Here is a 15,271-nt window from a genome sequence, read left to right as displayed (position 1 = left end):
AATTTTTATTTTGGACAGATCCGGAGATGAAAACATGTGTGCGTGTATATTTGGGTTTCCAAATTTCAAATTTAGGCACTATTACTAGAGCATGCTGTCTTATCTATCAACAAAGAAGATCCCTAGGAAAAGTAATTTTTTTAAAATAAAAATGATCTCAAATTCTTACGTGGTGTTATAAATAAAGTAAATCATTATCATTTCCTTTTTTTTTTTTTTTTTTTTTTTTTTTTTTTTTTTTTTTGCTGAGGCAGTTGGGACTTGCCCAGGGTTATACAGCCAGAAAGTGTTAATCTGAAGTCAGATTGGAACTCAGGTCCTGATTTCAGGGCTGGTACTCTCTCCACTATACTAACTAGCTGTCCCATCATTTGCTTTTATAATAAGGTAAGTGGGAGTCACTAAACTCAAACAATTTAAATTTTTATATTCTCAGACTACTATTACTGTTGGCTAAGTTAAATGGAAAAGACATGTTCTACTGTGGTCAAAATCAATGGGGTTGAATGTCCCATTTGGGACTCAGAAAAGTAGAAGCATATAGAAAACTGTTAAGGATTGCAAGGTAAGAACTCAGGTTGTCTGGGCAATTCTCTAACTCAGAATTATATATTATATAACCCTAGAGAACTTCTAAATTTAGTTCTCTATACCATTAATTTTCTAATTTTTGACAAAGATGCAATGGCTCCGGCAGACAGGTTTTATAACCAACCAGAAAGGCAGTGTCCAGTGCAAGCAGCTCTATTGTCCTTAGATAATCACCAGGTGATGTGAAGAGACCCAGAAAGTGGTGAATGGAAGGGACCAGATAGGTTAACTGCCTGGGGGAGAGGGTTTGCTTGTATTTCTTCAGATGGAGAAGGAATCAGATGGGTGCCAACGAGCCATATTCACCTTGTTCATCAGAGAGAGACAGAAAAAGAGAAAAACCTCAAAACAAAGGAGAAGATCTAAGAAACATATGACACTGAAAGAGCATGGCTGATAAGGAGAGTGTTAAAGATTCCCTAACACAAGATAAGACTGTTAATGAACTTTAAAACCAGCAGGAATCATTGGATTTCCTAACACAAGATGAGACTAATGGACAATGAATGGACTTATGGACATGTATAAATTCTCAATTTATGATTATTTGATCATGTTATTTGTTACATACTTTTAGCATGTGTTATGTTACTATGTCTTTATGTAATTATGTGTAATACCTCCCATATTGATGGATTTATGTTTCAAGGTCATGACCATCCTATGTTCTAAATCAAAAGAAAGGGGGAGATGTTAGGATTACAAGGTGAGAACTCAGGTTGTCTGGGCAATTCTCTAGCTCAGAATTCAAACCTTTATTTCTGGTCTTTTGGGGGAGTTTACACAACCTTTAAAAGGAGCAAGTTCATTGGTTGAAGTATTTTCTTACAAGCCCAGTTGAGTTCTCACTACAATCTCTACGAAGATAAAAGAGGGTAGCATTGGTCTGGAGAGTAGTCTAGTCTGGGAGTGAGTTGAGAAGGCAGACCTAGAGACGACTGGACCTTCACAGAAAACCACTAATAAAATGAGAAAAAACAACTCCTTACTGACAAGTAAGATATATTTCAAGTCATTTATGTACACAAAAATGTAACACATACATAGTCTTAGAATGGGGACTAAATTCAACATACTTAGTGTTCATCTTTCTATTAATGCTTCTCAAAATGTTCTCAAAGGTATCTGGAGAGACAAAAATTGGGGAAAAGAAAGCATAGGGACTGGTGATAAGATGGATTTTATAATGAAAGATAGGAGGAGCTACTTCTAAAATAAAACAGAAAAGTTTTACAGTTCTTGCAACTATTAGAGAGAAGAGGTAAAATTCACTAAATTTAGAATATAAAAAGGGAAAAACAGATGCAAAATCAATAGGGAAAGATTTTGAGTTCTAGTCATATGTGAAGGGTTATCCTTGGCTAAAAATTCCTAAAAATTACTGAATCTATGTTTACATTATCTTGAAAGGGTCTTGTAAATTAAAATCAATAATGATCACCAGGTTCTCTGGGCAGTCAACTCACTTAGGCAGATGGTACATTGACTACATTCTAAAACCTGGAAAGTCACCAAGTAATCTTCCAACGATAACTCAGAGGTCACAAAACTATACCTAAATGAGGATTTTTTAGGTTCAAGTGTTAAAAGTATTCAACTTAATACTTGTATCTATTCCTAGTACTAAATCTCTAATGTGAAAGAAGAAAAGGATGGGAAATCTTGTAATCTTATTAGGGACTTTACTATGAATCATTTGTGCAAAGAAAAAAGCTGATTCCCACCATGTCATTATTAATAATAAAACCAGACTAAATTAACATTAAGGAAAAAAATTTGTCAGAATACTGAGTAAACTATGTTTAACCCCATGAGCTCTTAATGCACCTGAGACCAAAGTTCTATTTAAATCAAATATAAAATCGAATAAAAAAGTAAGCCTTGATATTAAGTTAAATCTTTCATTAAATCAATCAATTAATCATAGTCAACTACTGTGCTCGGTACTAGGGATATAAATAAAACAATTTCTATGCTCAAGGCACTTACATCCTAACTGGAGAGACAAGGACATGTATATATGTATGGGATAAGTACAATGAGAATGAATAGAAATATATACAAGTAGTTAAAAAACAGGGAAAATATAGGCTAGAGCTTGAGAAAGAAGGCACCAGTGGTTAAGAGGATTGTGTAAAGGCTTCACAGAAGCCTATGAATATGCTGTCCACAGAAGGCACAGGAGAGGAGGGAGTATGTTTTAGGTGGGGATTTAGCCCGTGTAAAAGCAAAGTAAAAGGAGGTAGAATGTTGCCCATGAGGAACACAGAGAAGATTAGCAGTACATACTGCACTCTATGTAGGAAGGGGAATAATGTACAATGAGACTGGAATGATAAAACGAGTATGGTTGTGTTTGTTTGTGATTTGTCAGGTCATTTGGAATCTAATTCTCAAACATTAAAGAGGGAAGAAAATGACAAGTAAGTACAAAAGTTGAGAGAAGCTAAACAGTACAGTGGATAGAGTACTGACCCTGTTGTCAGGAAGACCTGAATTCAAATCTTGTCTCACAAACTTACTAGCTGTTTAACCCTGTGAGTCACTTAAACCCTGGTTTGCCACAGTTCCTCATCTGTCAGATAAGCTGGAGAAGGAAAAGATCAACCATTCAGTATCTCTGCCAAGAAAACCCCCAAAAGGGGTCACAAAGAATCAAGCACAACTGAAAATGACTAAACCACTACAAAATTTATAGCAGTTCTCTTTGTTATAGAAAACAATTGAAAGCTAAAGAAATCAATTAGAAAATGGCTGAACATATTATGTAATATTACTATCCTAAGAAATGACAAAAGGGCTTGAGAAAAACCTGGCAAGATTTGTATGAACTGACCCAAAATGAAGAGAACTATTTATACAGTCACAACTCTATAAAGACAAACAATTCTGAAAGATTTAACTCTGAAAATACAATGATCAACCCATGATCCAAAGTTTTAATAATGAAGCATGCTAGCTGTTTTCTGAGAAGTGATACTCAAGCTACAGAATGAGACATAAATTCTTAAGACATAACTGGTATGAGAAAATGAATATAATATTTATAACAAAGGTTTATTTTTCCCTTTTCTCAATCTAAGGGCTGTGAATGGGAAGGGAAAGAGGAGCTAGGAATAGATTACAAAAAACAAAACAAAACAAAAGAACCACTAAGAAAAAACTCTCCTCAAAAACAAACCACATTTGGATTCTTTGTCCAAATTCAGTTTGATTATTTAGCAACAAAACACTAGTATAGATATTAAAGGACATAAACAAATTACATCCATTACCAGTTTGATTCATATCATTCATTCCTAAAAGTGAGGACTAAAAAAGTAGTCAGAATAAAGGCTGTATTTTTTTTAAGAATTTGGGTTCAGGTAACTCCAATTTCTTTTATGGAGACATAGAGAATGCTTAATTTTTTTCAAGAATGTAACATATTCTCATATATTCTACCCAAAGAGATATATCTTTTATCAATGTAAAGCTGGTACTGATATACATGTACAGACTCTTTCTTACCAAAAAAAAATTGTATCCTACATATTCACACGTAGGCAAGAACCAATTTCGTCCAAATTCTTAACTTTAAATTAAGGAAAGAAAAATATAGCAATTTTATAGCAATTTGAGTCTTTTCCAACAAGTTAAAAATAAAAAATCAAGATTACTTAAGAATGTACCTTGTTCAGAGAGAGACTGTGGTACAGCAGAGAACCAGCCTCATTGCTAGGAAAACTTGGTTTCCCAAGTCCCACCTCTGAAATATTGGCTCTGTGACCCTGGAAAGTAATTTAATCTCTTTGTAATCTAGGTAACTGTCGAAAAGTTGGCTATTTCCATTGGTAGGAGGAAATACTAATGAAATTATAAGTGCAGTTCCTATCCTTTCTATCTTCTATGATCAAATATTTAGTGTTTTCTATTCAATAATCTAGTAAATCATTTTTTTTCTCCCAAATATTTTTTTCTCCCAAAATTTTATCTTTTTTGATACAATACCAATATAAATTAATTATCACAAACAACACTGATGGTCAAATATACATCAATACTAAATATTTTATTTCATTCAAGGTAATTTCAATCAATAAAAACATTTATTAAATGCTAGATGCTAAATTCTTTGTTCAAGTACTAAAGATACAAAGAAAAGTGAAAATAGCCCCTGCCCTCAAAAAACATAACCTAACATGAGGAAACACAACATGGAAATAATTGGGTTAATATCAACTTGTACATACCTTTGTCACTTTATGCAACAAAGCATAATTAATCTGATAATATAATTGTCTTATTCCATTATCTGGATAGTTCTGAATAACTCAAATGGCTTCAAAAATATTGTGGGGCAAGATATCACAAAATAATGATGTGCAGTATTTCAAACACTGTGTTACTTACAATTAGCTGTTTCAATCCAACAAAAGATTGTTCCACTGAGTTAGCATTCAAAACTTGTCTCTTTGCTGCAGCTTGTTCACCGAGGAAACGAAGCATCAAATCTTTAACTGCATCTCCCTAAAATGTCCATAAGAAAAAATATGTACTATAGGAAAATGTCAATCCAACTCAACTAACTGAAACCTTCAATAAATAAAAAATATGGCTTCTTCCCATTCAAAAATTTTACTTGGGGGGAGGTGATGTAGAAGATATAAAATGAAATTAAACAGAATTCTTATTAAATTGAATTTTCCTTGAGTGGTGTTAAGTGGTCTGTATAGTACTTTGAGGGAAAAAAAGATGTTATAAAAACACAAGGTACCAGAAATTCTTTCCAAAAAAACACCTTCCTCAGTAAGCCCAGGGTTCAAGTACCCATTCAGTTTAATTTCCTACACCTTATTTCCATATCTGTTTTGTGGAAAAATCATTGATGTCCCCAAGGCACTGAAACATCCAAAGGATCATTCAAACACATTCACTATGCTGTAGGCAAGGGCAAGTGAATAAATATATTTTAGAAACAAAATTTGAAACTAAAGATATTCTCCAAGTTAATTGAAAATTCAACTGTTCTGAACTCATTAATTTCTCAATGGGATATTCCCATGAATAAAATAGTACTAGATATTTAAGACATTTTAAATGGCATAGTATGAACCATCTTCAAAATAAACCAAATAAGTCATTTCCCTACCATTTAGCTTTCGTTGGTTCTTTCCAGTTGAAAATTACCTTCCCTTTAGTTGGCTTTGTATAGCATATTACATCTTTCTTATTATATTAAAACTGTGCACTATAATTATTGTATACTGACTATATAGTATTACATATTTTTTATTTATGAAATTTTTCATCCTGTATTACAAACTTCATATAGTTAGGGTCAATAGGCATTTAGGGAGTGTAGCAGATGGAGTATTATTCCTGGAGTTCAATTTCAGGAAGATCTGAGTTCAATTTCAGCCTTAGGCAATTATTAGCTGTGTAACTCTGGGAATTAGGAGATGGCCATTCTAGTTCTGCCAGTAACTAGTTATGTAAATTTAAGCAAATTAGTTACTTCCTTTTTCCATTTGATAGAAACAAATCCTGAAATTCCATCTCTGCCTCCAAACATTTTCACTAGCTGCATGCTCTTCTTTCTCATCTATATCTCCTGACTTCCTTCAGATTTCAGCTTAAATTCTATCTGCTGCAAGAATCCTTTCCCAGCCTTCCTTAATTTCTGAGACTCTTCCCAATGTATATGTCTGTATATATACATACATAGAAATACAATATAGTTGTATGGATATTGTTTTTCCCATTAGACTGTGAACTCCTTAAGAACAAGAATTTTATTTTATTTTTTTTTCTTTTGTTATCTCTTGCGGTTAGCATAGTGCCTGGAACATATTATTTACTTTAAAATACTAGCTGAATGACTAAGTGCTATGACTTAGTTCTCTGAGAAAATCCTCCGTTCCTCAAATACCTTTCACTTACTTTCTGAAGACTGCAATTGTAACATTTTCATTTTTTTTGAGGTTTAATTTTTTTTTTTTACTAAAATGATTCTCTCCCACTCCAAGTTAATACTTTAAGTTCTATCAGTTATTTATACCTCCACGTGAATGAACTGATAAAGAAAGACAGGAGGGACTGAATACTGGAATACAGGCTGGATTTTTTTTTTTTTTTCTTTTTGAGGGAAGGAAGGAGTCTGGATCTATGAGTTCATTATTGTATTGATCTCCCAGTGTAGATATGATTTCCACTGATGAAGATGAGTTTTTGTAGTCTGACTTTTGTGATTAAGTAGCAAGTATGATTTGAGAGGAGAGCTTCCTGAGTGATTCCAAAGGCCCATGTTTATATCTATTCATAGAAATGCTATTAACCTTTAGACAATCCACATTTCCTCACATGTTTAAAAAAGAGAGAAAGATAGAAATTGAGAGGCTTATGATATAATTATGATATAATGATATAATAAATTGGGCTTAAATGAACTGAAAGGCATGGACTTGATGACCTCTATGGTTTCTTCTGTTTCTAATGTTCTGGCAGTCTATCAGATTTCATCACAATGAATAACCAAACTTTGGGGAGGAAAGAGCAATTTTTTATTTTCTCTAAACTTTGAGATTCCCAGGAATTATGAGGAATCTTATATAAAGTTCTCAAAAGTAAAGAACAAAAGAATCAGTCACAGAATTTGAGCTGAAGAATAAATGCTACCATCATCTGTACTTTCCATCCTGAAGAAAATGCTGGCAAACCTCAGAGGGGCAGTTCAATGGTAACTAGCTTAGAGTTGTGTGAATAGACATTCACAACTTCATGAAACTTATATGAAAACTAGGTTTATTACAAGAAAAAGGGCATGCATGTGGAACCCAAAGAATTCACAATCCATAACAGTAATTTGCATTTTCAACAAAGTAGAATAGACAACTCTCCACTTAAAGGGGCTTAGCATGGGGGAGGGAAAGTTATAGAAAGGCTGGGAAAAGGACATAAACCCTCCCAAAGGGGAGAAGGAAGGCAAAGACAAAACTGCATTCTTTTCCCTTAGGAATTGCTAGACTACAAAGATAAATTGGTCCGCTTATCTACAAGGTTCCCAGTTGCATATGCAGTTTCTCAGCATAGCACAGACTGAATGGTACCTGTCTTGACTATCAAGGACACACAGGGAGTCTAATTTGGAATGCAAACAACAAATTATGTTGCTAAGAGAAAGGGGGAAGTTCTTTGTCCTTGACATTCAGGGCCTCCTGTCCAGTGTTTGGGAAAATATGGCAACTCAAAAAAAAAAGAAATTCATGAGACCCTTTGACAGTCCTTAACACCTGCCAGGTAAAATCCTAAAATCCACTCGTTAGTTCCCAATGTATGTGGAGTAAGTCTTATTATGTCTCTTCTAGCTCTAAAATAATAGGATTTTTAAAATCAAAATTTAGTTGTTTTTTTAAAAATTTGTTCTTTTTTCTTTTTCTTTTCTTTTTTTTTTTTTTTTTTGGCAAAGAAGGCTAATAAGCCATTTCCCTATTTATTTTCTCCTATCCTCCAATTCTCTTACTTTTTTTAAAGAGAAGAAAAAGCAATTCATGCATATTCAGATGAAAATGGATTTGTTTCTCTTTTGGCAGGGAAATATATGAAATTTTCAATTAGTAATCTAAAAACTCTTTTAACTTACATCATCATTAAGGCTATTTAAAAGTAAATAATGTTAAACGTTCAAGCTTCTGGAGCTCTTAGGAAAAGCGTAAAAATGTCATCAAAAACTAGAAAATCTGGAAAGAAAACTCAAAATGTCATATTCAGAAAAATCAAGGTATAACAAGCTACTTTTAAGTTATAATAATTTTTCTTAATAAGCTTCACAAAAGTGAAGCCATAGAAACTTTAAAAATTTTTTTTATCCAATCTTAAACTTCTCGTACTTCAAGGTATCTTAAAAGTTCTTTTGTTTTATCTGGGAAAGAAGAAAATGCTTATGCAGGGTGATTTTCTAGCTGCTGGGTCACATACTACATGAGTAAACATTTGTTAATCTAGCACATTCATTATATGTGAAAAGCTGATATTATTTTGGGAAAAATTCTCTTAAAAATTTCTATTTACCAAGATGTTTCCCAAGCAACCACTTTGATTTGCAACAGCAAAAGAAGATGCTATGTTGGGATTCAAAGGAAATAAAAATTCAATTCAATTCCCTTATAACTGACCTCTGAGTATAGGAAGGCTAACACATCACAGGTTAATGGGAGACTGACTAAAAATCTTACTTATCTAGCAGTGAGACTATTTGAAAGTAAACAGAGAAGCTGTTAAGTTATAAAAATTGCTATCACAAAGTGTCTATATATTTTATTCAGTAGAAAAGAAGTAGAAACACTTATATTTTCCATCTACCTTGATTTGATAGAGAATTCTAATATTTGGTTATCCCCTGGCAAAGTTCAGTTCTGCCTTAAATTACAACTAATATAGGAAAACAGTAGAAATAACTGACAACACATTATAATGGGGTGGGGAAAATACTAATGGAAAGCACAACCATAGCAAAGAGATAGTAAAGACTAAAAAAATCATAGCAAGAGAAAATAGAGGAGAAGCACACAATAAGCCCAGCAGCTTAGAGAAATTGAATAAATGGGCAAACTAAATAAAAAAAACCAAAGCATAATAATTGCTAATTCATAATGACAGCCCCTGTGAAAAAGTTAAATGATGTTTGTTGTGAAGAAAGCATTTTGTAAATTACGAAGAGCTATGGTATTCAATATATTTTAGAAGGATTTCCATCACAATGGATTAAAAATGAAATGTTTTAGAGATTATAGGACTATACTTAAGCTACCTAGAACATTAATTCATTTAGAACATCATATTCCCAGAATATTCTGAATACTTGTCCATTTCTTTCTAGAATAATGAATACTAACAGTACTTGAGAATCTACCTAACGAATTCAATTGTACATGTAGTTATTTAACTGACTTCTTAACTTATCTATACTAAGTCAGTGATAACAATAATAGATAACATTTAATATAACACTTTAAGTTTTGAAAAAACCTTGAGATATATTATTTCATTTAAGACTGTGCATTAACCCCATTTTTCAGATGAGGAAGATCAGTCTCAATAATTGTGACTTGCTCTTCATTCTGCAATTACTAAATACTGAAACTCCAATTTTGAGTGCAGATCTCTCCCAACTCAAATTCCATAACTCTTTCTGCCAATGTCTTAGAGACATAAAATGGAAAACTTTCAGAGTACAGATAGAGTCTCATGGCTCGTAATCTTGGTACAGGAAAATAGGTATTAAGACTATGGGAATTATGACTAAAGGAGTATTTGTCCTTAAATTACCTTGCTATAAACAGGGCAATTCACGATGGATGAGCAAGCCAGTATCTTATAAGCAACTTCAATAAGTCTAATTATAATATTCCAGGAAAATGAATTTATCACTCTCAAATGCTCGATTTTCCAAGTTACAAAAATGGCTGTTCATATTTTAAAATAATTTTATATAAATAATCAGATGTAAAATAATTTTTTAGCTCAATTTCCCAAAGTAATTTACCTACAGAATACTTCTGGACATGAAAAATACTCATGCAGCCCAGAAATGCTAATCTAAAACAGCTCAAAGACAAAGGGCCTATCTAATCTAAGGCCTCACTCTGGTTTAAAAGTGATATTAGCAATTTGAAAAATATACCAGCAAACCAGATTAATTCTACCACACTAGAATAGTTCTGCACAAGAACTCTGCAACAGACAGTACTACTGAGAAATTGCTAATAAGTTTGAGGAAGTTTATCATCATCATTTTTGCCACCAGCAAAAGGAAAATAATCAACACTAATAATTTCAATTTCATTTTGAAAGCATAATCAATTAACTTTCTTCTCCTAATAAAGTCAACCCTTACCTGAATATTATCAAATTTTAAGCCTGGCATGGTGAGATTTTCTTTGTCTATGAATACTGTACTATACTGTTGAGTTGCTACAGAAATTAAAACATTTCTTGTTTCCTCACTGGGAAGCCAGGCATCATTTCTTCGATCTATTTCACTCATGTTCAAAGCTGTGGCAAAGGGGTCATCACTCCCTGCAAACACAGCCTGGATCTGTGAGAATGGTTTTGGGGACTGAGAAGTTTCTAGAGATGCTGTGGAAACACCAGATTCTGATCTTTCAATCCCCATGGAGTATGAAGGATCAGCCGAATCAGAAGAACTCTCTCCAACTGGGGTAGAGAGTGAAGATAGTTTTTCAGGCACTGAAGTGCCTGCATTAGGATTACTGACAGAAATAAAAGTGGACGTAGTAAATGAATCAAAAAAATCAGAAGCCAAGGAATTAGTATTAACAGTATCTCCAAAAAACTTGCTTAGGCTAGGGCTTGGTTGAACCACCTGTGGTGGGGTTTTGGCAGATGGTTCACTTGCACTGCTAAAACTGGGAGATTTCACCATCTGAGGTTCAAATCCATCATGAAGGAACAACTGAGGCTGAGAATTAGCTTGATTTGATTGACTGAAAATAGTACACACAGGAATAGGATCATCTTTAGAAGACTGACTAGAAGAGATTTCTGACATCTGTTCCTGTGGATTAGTTTTGTCATCACTTGGAACTGATTGAACTGTCCCTTCATTTTCAAACATGGACTCATCTTTTGTTTCTTCTTGAGTCAGTTCTTCTTTCAAAGATGTTCTGCTGTCACTTGTCATGTCAGAAATGTCTTTAGGTGTATCATCATGATCAGTTTCACTCTCATTACTCAGTGTTACAATCTCTTCTTTATCTAGTACTTGTTCCAAACTATGATCACTTTTGTCTTCTGCAGTCTCCACAATGTCCTGTAAGCAACCAAGTTCACCTGTATCATCTTCACTGTTGTTGGGAGAATCAGAAATAATCACACTCTCCATCATGTGCTCATTAAGCTTATCTATGAAATTATTTGAATCCTCTGAGATAGTTTCATTCTCTTCAGACCCAAATTCATCTCCACCAAGATCAATGGTTTCTTCATGAAAAAGGAGTTGTCCTTGTTCTTCTTCAATAACATGATGAATTACATTTCTACCTTCCACTTCACTAGGAAGTGATTCTTCCTTTATATTTATATTTTGGTCAGAACCTTCCACATGTTCCATTGTACCCTTAAAAAAAAAAAAAAGAAATGTGAAATTAATATTACGACTTGGGTTTTAAGAGTCAGTATAACTTAAAGCTGAGTAAATAGATTTTTAATCTACATGTATTTAGCACAGGAGTATTTAAAATATCTTTTTAATCAGTAAATATAATTTTGGCAGAGAATTATGATTTCAAGAGATATCAGAGCAATCTGTTATAGGCCTCATACTATTCTCAGAAGTCATCAAAATGTGTAGTTGTGACAAAATGTCATGTGAAATTAGATTTTACATTTTATTAGATGATTGTCATTAGAATAACGGTTTTATATTTAATTATATGATTCTCAGGTATAATAAACAACAAATTTATCAACAGATTATTTATTGAAATCTATCTGTAACATACTTTGTGAGTTGCTGGGGGTGAGAGGGAAGATAAAGATACAATCCAGAAGGAATCAGGAGAAAACATGACATCATTAAAAAAATGAAAAGCTAAATAACAACAAATATAATATGTCATATAGCAGTGATAACATTTCAAAGCCTGAAAAGCAAACAATCCTATAAACTAGAGATCACATGATTTGGGAAACTTTAAAGGGCAAAGACATAGGATTAGGACTAATATTTGAAGAAGGGTGGGAAATGTGGGTTTATAAGGCAGGTGGAGGGCTTGCCATATTATAAGAGAAATGGAAAGTGAGAGGTATGTAAAGATGGAACAAAAACCATATCTAAAATAAATACAGACTGCTCTGGCAGGTTTATTAAGGGAGTGATAGGAGAGAATAACAGAAAGGAGGATTGTATTTTCAATCACCAAACATTAAGTATATACTAAATGCCAGGCAATATGCTGGGGATAGAAAGTCAAAAAATGAAACAATATCTACTAAGGATCTTATGATCTATTAGGGGAGACAAGACATATGAATAGAAATTTTTATTAAAATAAATACAAAGCAGTTGGGCAGAAGAGTAAAAGTAGCTAGAAGGATTAGGAAAGGCTTGAAGTATCAGGTGATGTTTGAAGTGAGACTTAAAAGAACTGAGGAATTCTATGAGTTCGTGTGAAGAAGTATATTCTAGGTGTTAAGGTCAGACAAAGAAAGAGAAACAGGAGATGTGAGTAATGTGAGCAAAAAACAGTAAGGTCAGTATAGTTACACTGTGAAATATGGAAAAGAGTAAATATATACTGAGGTTGGAAGGATAAGCTGGGGCTAGGTTGTGAAGGATTTTAAGTGCTAAACAGCAGGAATATTTAATTCTAGAGTCAAATGGGAGACATTGGAATTAATTATATAAAAGGAAGTGACATGGTTAAATTTGTGCTTAAAGAAAACTACTTTAGCAGCTATGTGGAAACCAAATTTAATGTACTAGAATAGGGAGAGATCTGAAGCAGCTAAATTTTAATAGACCAGACACACACACACACACAAAAAAAAAAAAAAAAAAAAAAAAAAGGAAAAAAAAGAAAAGAAAAAAAAAAAGAATAAGCAAGGGATAGGGAGAGCATGAATTAAGACAATAGTTATAAGTAGTGTCAAACCAGGAGATCATTATATACTTCAACAACAATATTGTATGATGATCAGTTCTGATGGACGTGGCCCTCTCCAACAGCGAAAGAACTGACTATGAACCACTACATAGAATTTCCAATCCCTCTAATTTTGTCCGCCTGCATTTTGGATTTCCTTCACAGGCTAAATGTACACTATTTCAAAGTCCGATTCTTTTTGTTCAGCATGTATACATATATTGTATTTAATTTATACTCTTAACATATTTAACATGTATTGGTCAACCTGCCATCTGGGGGGAGAGAGGGAAAGAGGGGAAAAATTGGAACAAATGGTTTGGTAATTGTCAATGCTGTAAAATTACCCATGCAAATATCTGGTAAATAAAAACTATTAATAAAAAACAAAAACAACAACAAAAAAATAAGTAGTGTCAAAGATAAAGGTCACACTACTACCATTCCTGGATCAAAAAAACCTTGTTGACCTTAAGTATCAGTGTTCTCCAAAAGCCCTGTCCTATGACCTTTTCTTTCTTGATATATATTTTTGGAGACATTTTATTAGCTCTCATTGATTCAATTATTACCTTTTTGTAAATGATTCTCAAAATTAGATATCTAAACTTACTTTCCTATGAATTCCAGTACCAGGATAACCCACCGACGTTTCAAATATAATATTTCCAAAATAGAACTCAGTCCTAAAGTTACCTCTCCTCCATAACTTCTCCATGAAGAGCTTGAAGGTACACTCATTCTCTCACTTGCTGAGGATCACAATCTGGAGTTGTCTTTGACCTTTTCTCTCTTGACCTCTATATCCAATCAGTTGTCAACTCATATTTCTTTTATCTTCATAAACTCTACTGCTTCTTTTATTGAAGGAGACAGGAATCACCCCCCCTTTTATGCATAATTTTATAAATGAAAAACTGGAGGTCCCTGCTTGACAAGTACGTTAAAATATTTACTTCCTAATGTACTTTTTAATGCATAATTAGGAGATTCTGCATACAGCAACATCATAATATACCTTTAAAAGATTTTAGAACTTGGTTCAATGAAATGATAAACTGAAAGTAAAAAGAATAAACATGTCACTTACCTCTTCACAGAAAGATGATCAATGTAAAACACAGAAAGAGAAATACATTTTCAGCCATGGCTGATGAGGAAATTTGTTTTGCCAGACTCTGCAGCTACATATTCAAAACTTTTCTTTTTTTTCCCCCCTTTGCTTTATTATTTTAATTTGCTCAATGGGAAATGATAATAAGGATAGATTATAAAAACAAAACAAAACAAAACAAAACAAAACCCAAACCAATACATAAGTGCATAAGAACATTAAAGAACTTGAAATTACAAAAGAAAAAGGTGTTTTTAGGCTTCTATGATCTTGCAGTAGCAACCAATCTACATGGACCAACGTATGAAAAATGATGTCATTTCTGTTGTCCACTAATTACTCAATTTTCATAAACAATAACTGTTTAAATAAGTCAGAATTAAGTTGTTTAAATTGAAAGTGTTACCATTTTCTAATTATTTTTCTTCTAGCTTTATACTAATTTTGATTTTTACTCTAACAAGTTAGTGCTTAACAGTATGCAGTAAAAAATCTTTTCCTATTAAGTTATAATCAATTGGGGAGGGGCATGATTTTATTTAGTGATTGTCAAATCCAGAATGGCCCATTTTTTCTCCTTAGAAAAATAATTATGATGTAGAAGCATTAGGCTTTTTAAAAGTTTATTAAATATTTGGTTTTTCTCCTTTAATCTTGAGTCATGCTATTTCAATATAATTCTCCCTGTATTCACATCACTCTATTCACCTATTCCCAACTTGGCAGTGAAATCATTAAGAATCAGTAGGCATATTGATTTTAATTTTCAAGATCTTTTTAGGTTCTTAGAATTTCCCTTACTCTTATTTGGTGTGTAAGCTTAAGTTACTTTCATGGTAGTCTTTTTACAAATACTCTTCATGAGCACTGAAATGTGGGATGATTTCCATGAAATTATGTCTTTTACTATGTTTAGACATAT

The 15,271-nt window shown here is 33.0% G+C and overlaps 1 protein-coding gene across 3 annotated transcripts in view; it reads right to left on the bottom strand.

Annotated features, from left to right (window-relative positions):
• Positions 1-15,271, bottom strand: part of TRAPPC12 (trafficking protein particle complex subunit 12) — a 140,627-nt gene that overhangs the window by 103,027 nt on the left and 22,329 nt on the right. The window contains exons 2-4 of one of the 3 annotated variants that reach the window (XM_074288047.1): positions 10,466-11,707; positions 4,984-5,100; positions 4,263-4,361 (exon numbers count right to left, since the gene is read on the bottom strand). In XM_074288047.1, coding sequence (XP_074144148.1) covers positions 4,263-4,361; positions 4,984-5,100; positions 10,466-11,701 — 1,452 coding nt within the window. In that variant the 5' untranslated portion in view covers positions 11,702-11,707. The remainder of the gene's footprint in view (positions 1-4,262; positions 4,362-4,983; positions 5,101-10,465; positions 11,708-15,271) is intronic. The other 2 variants (XM_074288048.1, XM_074288049.1) reach the window with 2 other exon arrangements.

The sequence above is a fragment of the Sminthopsis crassicaudata genome, chromosome 2 (genome assembly GCF_048593235.1).
Source record: "Sminthopsis crassicaudata isolate SCR6 chromosome 2, ASM4859323v1, whole genome shotgun sequence".
In the NCBI taxonomy this organism is placed as follows: Eukaryota; Metazoa; Chordata; class Mammalia; order Dasyuromorphia; family Dasyuridae; genus Sminthopsis; species Sminthopsis crassicaudata.
This window is presented reverse-complemented; position numbering and strand designations above follow the sequence as displayed.